Raw genomic sequence first — 13090 nt, 5'->3', positions numbered from 1 at the left:
TTTAGTGTGAATTGTGATTTAACCGAATATGACAAAAAGATAATACCAAGTTTGACAAAAAAACGTTTATAGTGTACCTGCATTAAAATATAGGATTCAGCAGTCTGAAAACGAAACGTTATTAACAAAGTTTTTAAGGAAGAGGCAATTTATCCTGACAACAAAGTAGTTAAAAACGATGTATTATGACCAATGGCTGTATGCGTACCCGAACGAGCCGGAAAAATAGCCCTACCTTTAAAAATAGGCCGTCATAGTAATTTAGTTCAGGCTAGACCTCCTACTTAGAATTGCACAAAGCTCTTTGTTGTTTTTGTGCTTCAAACAAGGATATTATTGTTTAGGAGTAAGTTTGACTTGGCTAGAGACTCGAAAAGCTGTAACGTGCCTTTTTTACTGTACAGCTACATTCCGGAATGTGGTTGTATGTTTAAAGAACCTTTGTTTGCAACTTAAAATTACTTAATGGCTTAATTACAACAATTATCCTCTCTTGCTATGAACGGATATTGAAAATTCCTGGGCTAGGTATTGAATGGCTCTTCTTAAAAACAAACAGTGTAGCTTAAACAGATATAATATTTTTTTCCTAAACGGTAAGTGGCATTGGGTCTGCGCCTTCACATCACAAGATTTGCAGAAAACGCTAAAACGTGTAATTTAATATCTTTTACATTTTACAAAACTAAGCCTAAACACAACGACATTTAAAAGTTATACCAAACTTTCATAGCAGAAAACTACATCAAAAACAAATTTAATTCATATGACCGTGGAACTGCAAAAGTTTTTTCCACAATCCAAACCAACACCCTGTCCCTAAATCAGGGACCCATAAATTGACTTTACTTCTGTTTTACATTTCGCGTAAATGTTTGATCAATAATACTATAATTGAATCTGCAGAAAGATCTAATTGGTCACTCTCTAAGTGTCGGATCATGCTAATATGGCATAATTGGCTGAATAAAAAAATTAAAAAATATAGAGTTAATTCCATATCAAAACAGAAATATTTGCGAAACAATCAAAAATCATTCAACCATAAAACGGTTATTAAGCGCGAAAATAAATGAAATTATTAAAGTTGTCAGCTGAAAGTATTTGTTTTGGAAACATTTTGAACCCTATGAGACGTTTTAACGCGTATTTTGCTTCAAAAAGTCAAATAGGCGGTTTAAAATGAGGAAGTTTTTCTATTCTTCCTACCTACTTACACTATTGAATACCGGTAAGTGATTAAGTTTGTTTTTTGAGTTACGGACTGCGAGGTATGACACCAAGTATTTTGGTTAAATGTTTATAGAAAAAGATGAAAAATTAGCAGTGTTGGTAACAAGTCATTTTAAAAATTACTTAAATCCCAGTCAAGTCATTTGGAAAAAAACTTGGGCGCTATTCTACAATCCTACTACTTTTTTCAACAGTTACACACAAGACAAGTTGTCAAAATTAAAAATGCCACGAAGAAATAAATATGGGTAAATAAATAATACTTGACCCATCCAAATGCTATTTCGCACTCAAACCCAAATAATGCTAACAATAGAAACCCCAGTTTAAAAATGTGTTACGATTCTAGACCAGTGCCAAAAACTTAAGACCCAGTCAAGTCATTTCGAATAAATAACAAGTCAAGTCCTTGTCATATGGCACCTTTGTCATATGGTACGAATGTTAAAGCATTAAAATTGGCAAACTAGACCAATTATAATCAATTTATAATGAAAATGCTTTTCAGCCCTTTTTTACAGTCAAGAAACGAGTTGGCAAAATTAAATTTACAAGAAAGAATAAATATGGGGGTATAATTGTAATAAAGGAGGTTATTCACCCGGATACTGAATTAATTCAAATCAACGTATAACCAAACTAAGGGGTGCAAGCGTCCGCAGACCAAATGGGGCCCTTACACCAGTTTCAAAGGGTCCGCAAGGAGAATTAGTCTTAAAGTATTTCAACATTAGGCTTCAGCAAATGTTTTTAAACATTATCTGTCATCATTATTGTCTTTAGTTACGTGCTTTATTATTCAATCATATAGCGTTTTTTCTGATGTCTATTGTGACATCATAAAGCATCTAATATGCTGTACTAACTGCTATCAGCAAATCGTTCGCATAAGTTAGAAAGTTGTTGAGTTAGATTTAGAAAGAATCGTGACTGCACTAGTGTACTACAAAAAACATGGGTCAACTGACCCTTGCATTTTTATAGGGCTACGAAATATCAAAATAATTGTAATGGGTCCACCAGCCAAATTTTTTTTAAAGTTTGGGAACCGCTGATTTAGAGGTTTATTCATAAAAGTTCAAAAAAGGTTTTTTTTAAATTGTTGACTGATTAGGTAGTTTGGATTCAAAGGTTTTTGTTTACTGGGTACCAGAACTAATTAAAATAAAGTTCCTAAAACATGCTGCGTTCTTCTTAATATACTAAACGTTGACTATTTTCGAAAATGTGTTTTTCCTTCTGTTTTCTATAGAACTCATGTGTCGAAAAATTTAATTGTGCAAAAAAAGAAAACTCGTTGAAAAACTCTTTAGAGTGCACCTGCCACAGAATACAGACTGGTTTTCAATGATATTGCCTAAAAAAAGTTTACCATTTGCTAAGAACAAAAAACAACTACTCCATGATAACGTAGTAGTTTAACACCCGTGAATATTTGCTGAAAACGTTTATGTAAGGATTTTATCAACGATCTTAATTTAAAAATTTAGAACTGCCAAAGACAAACTAAGCACACAACTCAAAAATAAGCAATTTTTTTTCAGAAAACACTCTACATAAAAATATTGCAAGTCTTAGATTTAAGCACAGAATGTTAATTCTGCTTCCAGACAAATAAATTTCACTCAGATTTTTTATAAATTTTCAGTGTATGGATATTGTGGAGAGTATAACTTAACCAATGAAGGAGAAGCAGAATTGATTGTGACGTACGATAATGACAGCTCACGTCAAGTAGCAACCTTTTCGTGCCCAGCATCGTTTTTTAATGCTGGAGTTCAATCAGTGAATTGTAGCACAAACCATACTTGGATTTTGAATGGAAGCAAGCCTAAATGTGACCGTGAGAGATTTCTTTGTTTTAGTTGTTTTGTAAAAAATATTTTCATTGTTTTTAACACTTTATTTACAATTACATATCATTAGGTAGATTGATTCATTAGCTGTTCTATTATTTAATACAAACCTTCCTATTTAATAGAAAATGAAGATTTCTTTGTCTTGGGTTTTTTGTAAAAAATATTATAGTAGAAACCATGATTCCATTAAAAAAAATTAACATGCTTATTTTAGACAATAAATATTTCATAACTTTGATTAGAACTATGAAATATAATTTATCAGAAATAAAATATTTTATGGCACAACATGTTATCAATGAAATTTCATTTTTTTTCTAGTATTTATAACTTCACTATATATATTAAGTATATATTTTGATCCTCAAAATATTTTTTTTGTTTTAAATCAGGTTATTACAAAGAAATTTAGAAATTATATTTCAAAGGAATTTAAATTATTTTTTTCTTTTACTGTTTTTTCTAACTTTTATTTTGTTATATTTTGGCTTTTCTATTCTAGTCAATGTCAGTCATTTTACATTTTTACAATCTGATAAGATCCCTCTTTAACCCTAGAATTGGAAATAAACAATGCCAACATTATCTTATGAGAAAAAGATATAAAATAAAACACTTGGATTATAAATATGACAGAAAAATGTAAACAAATTTTGGCTTTTGCAATGAATTATCTTCAACACTTAACACATTAATAAGCGCAAATCTTAGATTTAAGCACGGAGTGCTCTGACCCTGCTTATGAGGAAATAAATTTCACTCAGATTTTTTATCAATTTTCAGTATATGGATATTGTGGGGAGTATAACTTAACCAATGAAGGAGAAGCAGAATTGATTGTGACGTACAATAATGACAGTGCACGTCAAGTAGCAACCTTTTCGTGCCCAGCATCGTTTTTTAATGCTGGTGTTCAATCATTGAATTGTAGCACAAACAATACTTGGATTTTGAATGGAAGCAAGCCTAAATGTGATGGTGAGAGATTTCTTTGTTTTAGTTGTTTTGTAAAAAATATTTTCATTGTTTTTAGCACTTTATTTACAACAACATATCAAGACTAAAACATACTAATTGTTTTGCGATTACTTTCTACTTGTATGTTAATCATGTTAATCCTAAAATCAATCCATAACTTAATTTTGCAGCCAAGTCTTGCCCCACAATTGTACCTCCCACAGATGGAACAATGTCTTGCACAAATAATATGAATATGATGTCACAATGTAGTTTCACTTGTAACCAGGGATACCAAAGAGTTGGAGCAACAAACATAACTTGCAATTCTTCCACTTTACAGTGGTCCCAGCCAACACCTGAATGTAGAAGTAAGTACATCACAACAAAATGTTTTAGAGTTTTAAACCTCGGTTTGTTAATTTTGAAGCCAACAAAATTAAAAGTTGTTTGTCTTGAGAATGAAATATATATATATAGTTTTGGTTAACATAGCTTATATTTTGATGTAAATCTGGGTTTATTTTGCACATGAAGTCTAAGGATAAAAAAATATTGTTGTGTTATAAACTAGAAATACTTTGCCCCATTATAATTCATATAAGAGTTTTATAAAAACGTATGTGATAAAAACCAAGTGGTATTTATATTGTGTTAACACAACATAAATATATATTTATACATTTTTTAATATATTTTTCTCTTGTTTTGAAATAGCGTACATTTATATGTATTGATATTTACAATGCATTTTGAAAACAAATTTGTTTAGGATGATTTTGTTTGTTTGCACCATCACTCTTAATTTCAGGGTAAGGTCTTTAGTTTATTTTCTGTGGAAATCAACACATACTCAAAGTGTAGATTTATTTGCTTATATGGATTTAAGCTGAATCATGAACAAGGTATTAGGGGTGTCTGATACTTAATGATACTTAACATTTTAATACGATATACGCAATTTTGGCCAAAAGAATTGTAATATGTATTAATTTGGTGTCTGATCGTCACTGACAGCACCCTAGCATTGGAGAAGTACCAAAAACTTTAACATTCCTACAAGCTACTACTTGCAAACCTATCCCCTTTAAAAAGACCAAAGTACTAAACTTCAAACTGGTTTGACAAAGTTATGTTGTTGTTTTCTTTCACTTGCTTCTTATATATAATTAACTGTTTACATTGAAAACGGATGGATCTGATGCAATTATGAGGATTTTTCTTAAAACAAGGTTACCAATAGTTTATTAACAGAAATGTTAATCGTTTTATTAACAAGAAATTTGTTAGATGCAAAACTCAGCTGAACTTTAACGAAATTGTTAAACGACAATTTTATTTCACGTTTTGATAAATTATCATACATGTCTCCTACAATTTTTACAGTTACCCGGACCTTAATAAAAAAAAATTGGTGACTGTGAGTTACTAGTAGCTCACAAGGTTAGATTTTACCGCAATAAGTTAGTAACATGAACTGCCATAAGGACAACTACACTGTGGAAATTAACGCATCTTTAAAAGTGTAGATTTATTCGCCTTTGTGACTTAAGCTGGGGATCATGGACAAGCTACTAATACTTCAAAACTTCCTACTTTTAAATAGGCAAACTAATGTAATTTTGATCTAGTTTGACAAAGTTTTATCGCTATTTTCTTCTGCTTTGTCTTCTATTTAACTATTTTTTTTAATTGTTTTTTTCAATTTTTTTTTAATGTAGTTTCTGGGTGTCCACAGCTTCCAACCCCAAGCAATGGTGAAATAAATTGTACTGCTGGGAATGAGCCCGACTCTTATTGCAATGTAACTTGCAAGCCTGGCTTTGAAATAAGCTCTCTAGGCTTACTATATTGCGACAACAGTACCTTGCTTTGGAACGCCACTATCCCAACCTGTCAAGGTGAAGAACTATAATGTTACAAAGGAATTTAATCAGGACCACTTAAAATTGTCCACATGAATGTTTAATTGACTTATGATATTATTACATTTTATAAAAAAATAATAACCTTTTTAAGTGGATTTAATGGTACCACAAAGTCTTTGTGTCTTTGTACTGCTGGGTGTCTTTCAATTAATTAGCACATTAAAAAGCCCCACCAAATCGAATGACGAGCCAATTTTGCGTCTCAAAGACAAGCTTCGCCTTTTTTAATTATAAAAAAATCCCTGTGTAGTACATAGATTCAAGTTACTTTTCATGAAGTACATTATTCAAACAAATACATACAAAATATATTGTGTAGTTTTAACAAAGTTTACACATGTGTCATATATTTTTATTATAAAAATTAAAATAATGTTAAAAATTATCTTCATGCGTCTGCGTATTTGCTCTGTATCCCATCCTCCCCAAACCTAACTTTTCTACTTGTTGAGAAACACTGCTATAGTTTTTTTTTTTTTTTTTGTTATATTTTGGCTTTTCTAGTCTGTCGTTTTACATTTTTACAATCTGATAAGATCCTTCCTTAACCCTTGAATAGGAAATAAACAATGCCAACATTATCTTATGAGAAAAACATATAAAATAAAACACTTGAATTATAAATAGGACAGAAAAATGTAAACAAATTTTGGCTTTGCAATGTATTATCAAACCCGTTATAATTTTCTTCAACACTTAACACATTAATAAGCACAAATCTTAGATTTAAGCACGGAATGCTCTAACCCTGCTTATAAGGAAATAAATTTCACTCAGATTTTTTATCAATTTTCAGTCTATGGATATTGTGGAGAGTATAACTTAACCAATGAAGGAGAAGCAGAATTGATTGTGACGTACGATAATGACAGTGCCCGTCAAGTAGCAACCTTTTCGTGCCCAGCATCGTTTTTTAATGTTGGTGTTCAATCATTGAATTGTAGCACAAACAATACTTGGATTTTGAATGGAAGCAAGCCTAAATGTGACTGTGAGAGATTTCTTTGTTTTAGTTGTTTTGTAAAAAATATTTTCATTGTTTTTAACACTTTATTTACAATTACATATCATTAGGTAGAATGATTCATTAACTGTTTTATTATTTAATACAAACCTTCCTATTTAATAGAAAATGAACTATAGATTTCCTTTGTTTTGTCAATTTATAAAAATTCTCAGTTGTGCTTTGTTTTTTAACCAAAATGAGTACATATGGTATTCTATTATTATAATTTTTATACCGCCTGCCCTTCTTAACCAATACTTATTTTGCTTACCACAACAGTAAATAGTTTAAACCATAATTCCATTGAAAAAAATTAACATGGTTATTTTAGACATTAAAGATTTCATAACCTTGATTAGAACTATGCGATATAATTTATCAGAAATAAAATATTTTATGCCACAACCAACATGTTTTCAATGAAATTGCATTTTTTTGCTTTCATTTATAACTTCACTGTATATATTAAGTATATATTTTGATCCTCAAAACATTTTTTTTTATTTTAAATCAGGTTATTACAAAGAAATTTAGATAATTATATTACAAAGGAATTTAGATAATTATATTTCAAACAAATTTAAATAATTACATTGCTTTTACTGTTTTTTCTAACTTTTTTAAAAATATTTTATATTTTGTTATAACAACAGATTTGCTACTAGTTTGTTGCATTTGGTTTTGTTATATTTTTGTCTCTAATGAAAGGTTTAATATACTGATACATTATTGAGTGATTTAACCTATATATTTATTTTGGTCCTCGAATAATTACTTATTTTCGGGATTTTTAAATCAGAGTAAGACTAAAACATACTAATTGTTTTGCGATTACTTTCTACTTGTATGTTAATCCTAAAATTAATCTATAACTTAATTTTGCAGCCAAGTCTTGCCCCACAATTGTACCTCCCACAGATGGAACAATGTCTTGCACAAATAATATGAATGTGATGTCACAATGTAGTTTCACTTGTAACCAGGGATACCAAAGAGTTGGAGCAACAAACATAACTTGCAATTCTTCCACTTTACAGTGGTCCCAGCCAACACCTGAATGTAGAAGTAAGTACATCACAACAAAATGTTTTAGAGTTTCAAACCCTCGGTTTGTTAATTTTGAAGCCAACAAAATCATAAGTTGTTTGTCTTGAGAATGAAATATATATATATATATATATATAGTTTTGGTTAACATAGCTTATATTTTGATGTAAATATGGGTTTATTTTGCACATGAAGTCTAAGGATAAAAAATTATTGTTGTGTTATAAACTAGAAACTTTGCCCCATTATAATTCATATAAGAGTTTTATAAAAACATATGTGATAAAGACAAAGTGGTATTTATATTGTGTTAACACAACATAAATATATATATTTATACATTAACATTTTAATATATTTTTCTCTTGTTTTGAAATAGCGTACATTTATATGTATTGATATTTACAATGCATTTTGAAAACAAATTTGTTTAGGATGTTTTTGTTTGTTTGCACCATCACTCTTAATTTCAGGGTAAGGTCTTTAATTTATTTTCTGTGGAAATCAACACATACTCAAAGTGTAGATTTATTTGCTTATATGGATTTAAGCTGAATCATGAACAAGATATTAGGGGGGTCTGATACTTAACGATACTTAACATTTTAATACGATATACGTAATTTTGGCCAAAAGAATTGTAATATGTATTAATTTGGTGTCTGATCGTCACTGACAGCACCCTAGCATTGGAGAAATACCAAAACTTTAACATTCCTACAAGCTACTACTTGCAAACCTATCACCTTTAAAAAGACCAAAGTACTAAACTTCAAACTGGTTTGACAAAGTTATGTTGTTGTTTTCTTTCACTTGCTTCTTATATATAATTAACTGTTTACATTGAAAACGGATGGATCTGATGCAATTATGAAGATTTTTCTTAAAACAAGGTTACCAATAGTTTTATTCACAGGAATGTTAATCGTTTTATTAACAGGAAATTTGTTAGATGCAAAACTCAGCTGAACTTTAACGAAATTGTTAAACGACAATTTTATTTCACGTTTTGATAAATTATCATGCATGTCTCCTATAATTTTTACAGTTACCCGGACCTTAATTAAAAAAAAATGGTGACTGTGAGTTACTAGTACCTCACAAGGTTCGATTTTACCGCAATAAGTTAGTAACATTAACTGCCATAAGGACAACTACACTGTGGAAATTAACGCATCTTTAAAAGTGTAGATTTATTTGCTTTGTGACTTAAGCTGGGGATCATGGACAAGCTACTAATACTTCAAAACTTCCTACTTTTAAATAGGCAAACTAATGTAATTTTGATCTAGTTTGACAAAGTTTTATCGCTATTTTCTTCTGCTTTGTCTTCTATTTGACTATTTTTTTTAATTGTTTTTTCAATTTTGTTTTTAATGTAGTTTCTGGGTGTCCACAGCTTCCAACCCCAAGCAATGGTGAAATAAATTGTACTGCTGAGAATGAGCCCGACTCTTATTGCAATGTAACTTGCAAGCCTGGCTTTGAAATAAGCTCTCTAGGCTTACTATATTGCGACAACAGTACCTTGCTTTGGAACGCCACTATCCCAACCTGTCAAGGTGAAGAACTATAATGTAGAAATCAAGCTTTGCAATACTCAACACTTCTTTCCATTATTGCTTGCGTCTACAAGGACAATAGCGAACGTACAATTTTCGCACGGTACAAATCAAAACAGTAGAGAAATCGGTGCAGGTTTTCAAAGTTTGATGTCTGGCGTGTATAGTGTCTTCAGTAATGATGCTGGTGGTGACTGCACCAAGCACCGCAAAACAAAAGCTTTATATATCAACTAAATTGGCCCCAAAGGCTAGAAGCTAGTTGCATTCTTTACGTGAGAGGCGCGCACTACCACGCCTAATTAAGTGAGTGTGCGTATGCGATGCGTCGCGCCATTATGCGCGCGCAAAAGCGAGAAATGGAGCAATAGCGAGAGGCAAACTAACAAACTCCCCCCAAAAAATAGGGTACGATAAGTAACATATTTTTTATACGAAAACAAAGTTTTGCCGTTCGCGGCTAGCGTAATGTTCGTTGCTACGGATGTAGCGTGGAGGTTTGCTACTAAAAGAGTAGCATGGATTGGACGTCAGGGATAATGGATGTACATCGGGATCACCGTTTCCGATCATCGTCACTGGTCATCGTCTGCGGCTGCTGGAAGGATGACGCAAAGTTTTGCGATTGGTCGGGTCAATGTTGATCCGGATGTGGTAACATCAACGCTGCGGACAACTCCGTGTTTGTCCGGGTGCAATTTAACGATACGGCCCAAAGGCCAACGACCACGAGGAGTGGAGTGGTCCATTATTAGAACGATGTCGTTCTGTCGTAAGTTTTCGTTTCTGTCTAGCCACTTTCCTCTTGCAATTATAGTACGCGGATACTCGATTACCCAGCACCTCCAAAATGCGTCGGCGGCGTACTGTACAAGTCGGTAGCGTTATCGGGTGTAGCAGTCGCTTGCATCGGTGACGAGCGGGGGAAGGTTTATCGCAGGGTTAATCTTCAGCAAGTGATTTGGAGTAAGAGGAAGGTCTTCTCCGGCTTCCAATGGAACTTTCGTCAATGGGCGAGAGTTCACGACATCTTCAACTTCTATGAACAGTGTGTGTATTGCGTCGTCGTCAAGTTGCTTGTCGGACGCCACTGCCAATAGAACTCGGCGTACCGATCGAATCATACGCTCCCAAGCGCCTCCAAAATGACTAGCGCTTGGAGGATTGAAGTGCCAATTAATCTCACGTTGCCTGAAGAAGGTCTGTACGTGAACCAGATTCCATTCTCGTATTGCTTCACGCAGTTCTCTTTCTCCTCCCACCAGGTTAGTTCCGTTATCGGAATATATGTTGGTGACTGGACCTCGTCTGGAAATGAAGCGCCTCATCGCGTTGATAAGAGAGTCCGTAGTGAGGTCTGGGGCGACTTCCAAATGTATTGCATGAGTGGTCATGCACGTAAAGATATCCGTATCGTTTCAAAGTACTTCTTCGATGTTTAACTTTGAACGGTCCGAAGTAGTCTACTCCGGTATGGGAGAAAGGTGGCTGTCGGATTTGAAGTCTAGCAATGGGCAAGTCGGCCATCAACTGCTCCCCTGGTTTGGCACCTCTTCTCATGCAAAACAAACACTCGCGTATGACGCGACTGACTTCTACTCTGGCGTTTAAGATCCAGTAGTGTTGACACAAAGCATTCAGCGTGTGATTGACGCCAGAGTGACCGGTTATGTTTCGATGTGCGTGGTCGATGATGAGGTATGCGAGACGCGAAAGCTGTGGGAGAATTGCTGGGTGTCTGGAATTGAAGGGAATTTGTGCCTTTTGCAGCCTTCCTCCTACACGTAATACCCCGTTTATCAATTTTGGGTTAAGTTTGTAGAGAGGCGTGGGCTTTCCCATTAGTCTAGGCACCGCGGACTTCATCCACTGCGGGAAGTTTTCGTGTTGTACATATTTCACTAGAGCTTCTTCTGCTCTCTGTAACTCTTCAACAGGAAGGGGTGAGCAATCAAGGCTGGCTTCGGGTTCGTTTCGTTTTCGGGACAATAGAAATGATTTCACTCGTAAGAACCACGCTGCGGCAACCTTCAGACGGTAGAGCGAAGAAAAGTGTAAGATTATGCGATCGGTAGCCGGGACGTCGGACGTACACAGGAACACTTGCTTTGGTGTCTTATCGAGGTTGAAGCTTTCATATTGCGGGGAAGCGGTCGGTGGTTGGGCAAAACGGTTCGGCCAATTGTCGGGAGAAAGCTGTAGGAAAGGCGGACCGTTGAACCACATTCCAGACTTTACCAGAGCTTGGGCGCACATTCCTCGTGAAGCTTGATCGGCCGGATTTAATTCGGTAGGAACATGCATCCAGTCGTAGGATTTCGTATGTTCGAGGATTTGCGATAGACGGTTTCGTGCAAATGTCGGAAAATTCTTGGTTTCTGCTCTGAACGATTGAAGTACAATTCAGGAATCTGTCCAAAAGATACATGGACAATCGTGGATTTCCAATTCTTCCTGGATACGGCGGGATAGCTTCACGGCGTCCAGTGCAGCCTCCAATTCCAGTCTTGGAATAGTGTGTTTTCCAGCACCCGACAGCAAGGACTTTCCCATAACGAGTGAACATTTGACGTCACCTTGTTCATTAAACTTTCGTAAGTAGCAGACTGCGCCACGTGCAGAATTGGAAGCGTCAGCGAAAAAGTGAAGTTGAGTTCCTGTCCAAGGACGGATATTCAATGGTTCGAAGCAACGAGGAACCCTTACGTCATGAAGATGACGTATGCTGTGGCGCCATGTATTCCATCGCTGTTCTTCGGAGCCTGTTATTGGTTCGTCCCAATCTACCTTCTTATGGCAGAGGTCTCTATAGATCAGCCTTGCTTCGAGTATGACCGGCGCTACGAACCCCAACGGGTCAAATAAGGAGTTCGTGATGGACAACATGACATGGCGTGTTAGATGTTGTTCGGGGAAGCTGATTTCGAACTGAAACTCATCGGCCATTACGTTTCATATGATTCCCAATACACGCTGCTGCGTTGCTTCGCCCAGTTTTACTTCCTGTACAGCCTTTGCCCTTTCTTCAACGGGAACGGATTCCATGACGTCATCACTTGTTGACAGCCATTTTGTCAGTTTAAATCCGCCTTTAGCAAGTAGCTTTCGTAAGTCTTTTACTAGTTGGACTCCTATAGTCGAGTCGTTTGCTGTGGCAAGGCAGTCGTCTACGTAAAAACCCTTCAATACGGTTTGCGCAACTCCAGGGTGAAATAATTTGCCGAACTGTTTGGCTGTTTGGCGCAAGCAAAATGTTGCACAGCTGGGAGAAGACCGGGCGCCGAAAATATGGACGGTCATGCGATGTGGGAAGGGCGTTTTGGACATATCTCCTCCTGGCCACCAAAGGAACCGCAGAGCGTCACGGTCTCGAGGCGCGACAAGTACCTGATGAAACATGGCCTCTATATCTGCCACTATTGCAATTCGGCCTTTCCGAAATCTCATCAGTACACCAACCAGTGAGTTCACTAAATCAGGACCTTTCATTAGCATATC

The 13090-nt window shown here is 35.0% G+C and overlaps 2 protein-coding genes across 2 annotated transcripts; both read right to left on the bottom strand.

Annotated features, from left to right (window-relative positions):
- Positions 1-10476: 10476 nt before the first annotated feature.
- LOC146146749 (uncharacterized) lies at positions 10477-11896 on the bottom strand. The gene is made up of 2 exons (XM_083387043.1): positions 11020-11896; positions 10477-10958 (listed from the first exon to the last, which is right to left on the bottom strand). Exons 1-2 carry the CDS (start codon positions 11894-11896, stop codon positions 10477-10479), a joined length of 1359 nt encoding a protein of 452 aa, XP_083243169.1.
- Positions 11897-11995: 99 nt separating this feature from the next.
- Positions 11996-12538, bottom strand: LOC146146748 (uncharacterized). Its single transcript, XM_083387041.1, has one exon. It carries the CDS (start codon positions 12536-12538, stop codon positions 11996-11998), a length of 543 nt encoding a protein of 180 aa, XP_083243167.1.
- Between the last annotated feature and the right edge of the window lie 552 nt (positions 12539-13090).

Source organism: Ascidiella aspersa, chromosome 4, assembly GCF_963924565.1.
Source record: "Ascidiella aspersa chromosome 4, kaAscAspe10.2, whole genome shotgun sequence".
NCBI lineage: Eukaryota > Metazoa > Chordata > Ascidiacea > Phlebobranchia > Ascidiidae > Ascidiella > Ascidiella aspersa.
This window is presented reverse-complemented; position numbering and strand designations above follow the sequence as displayed.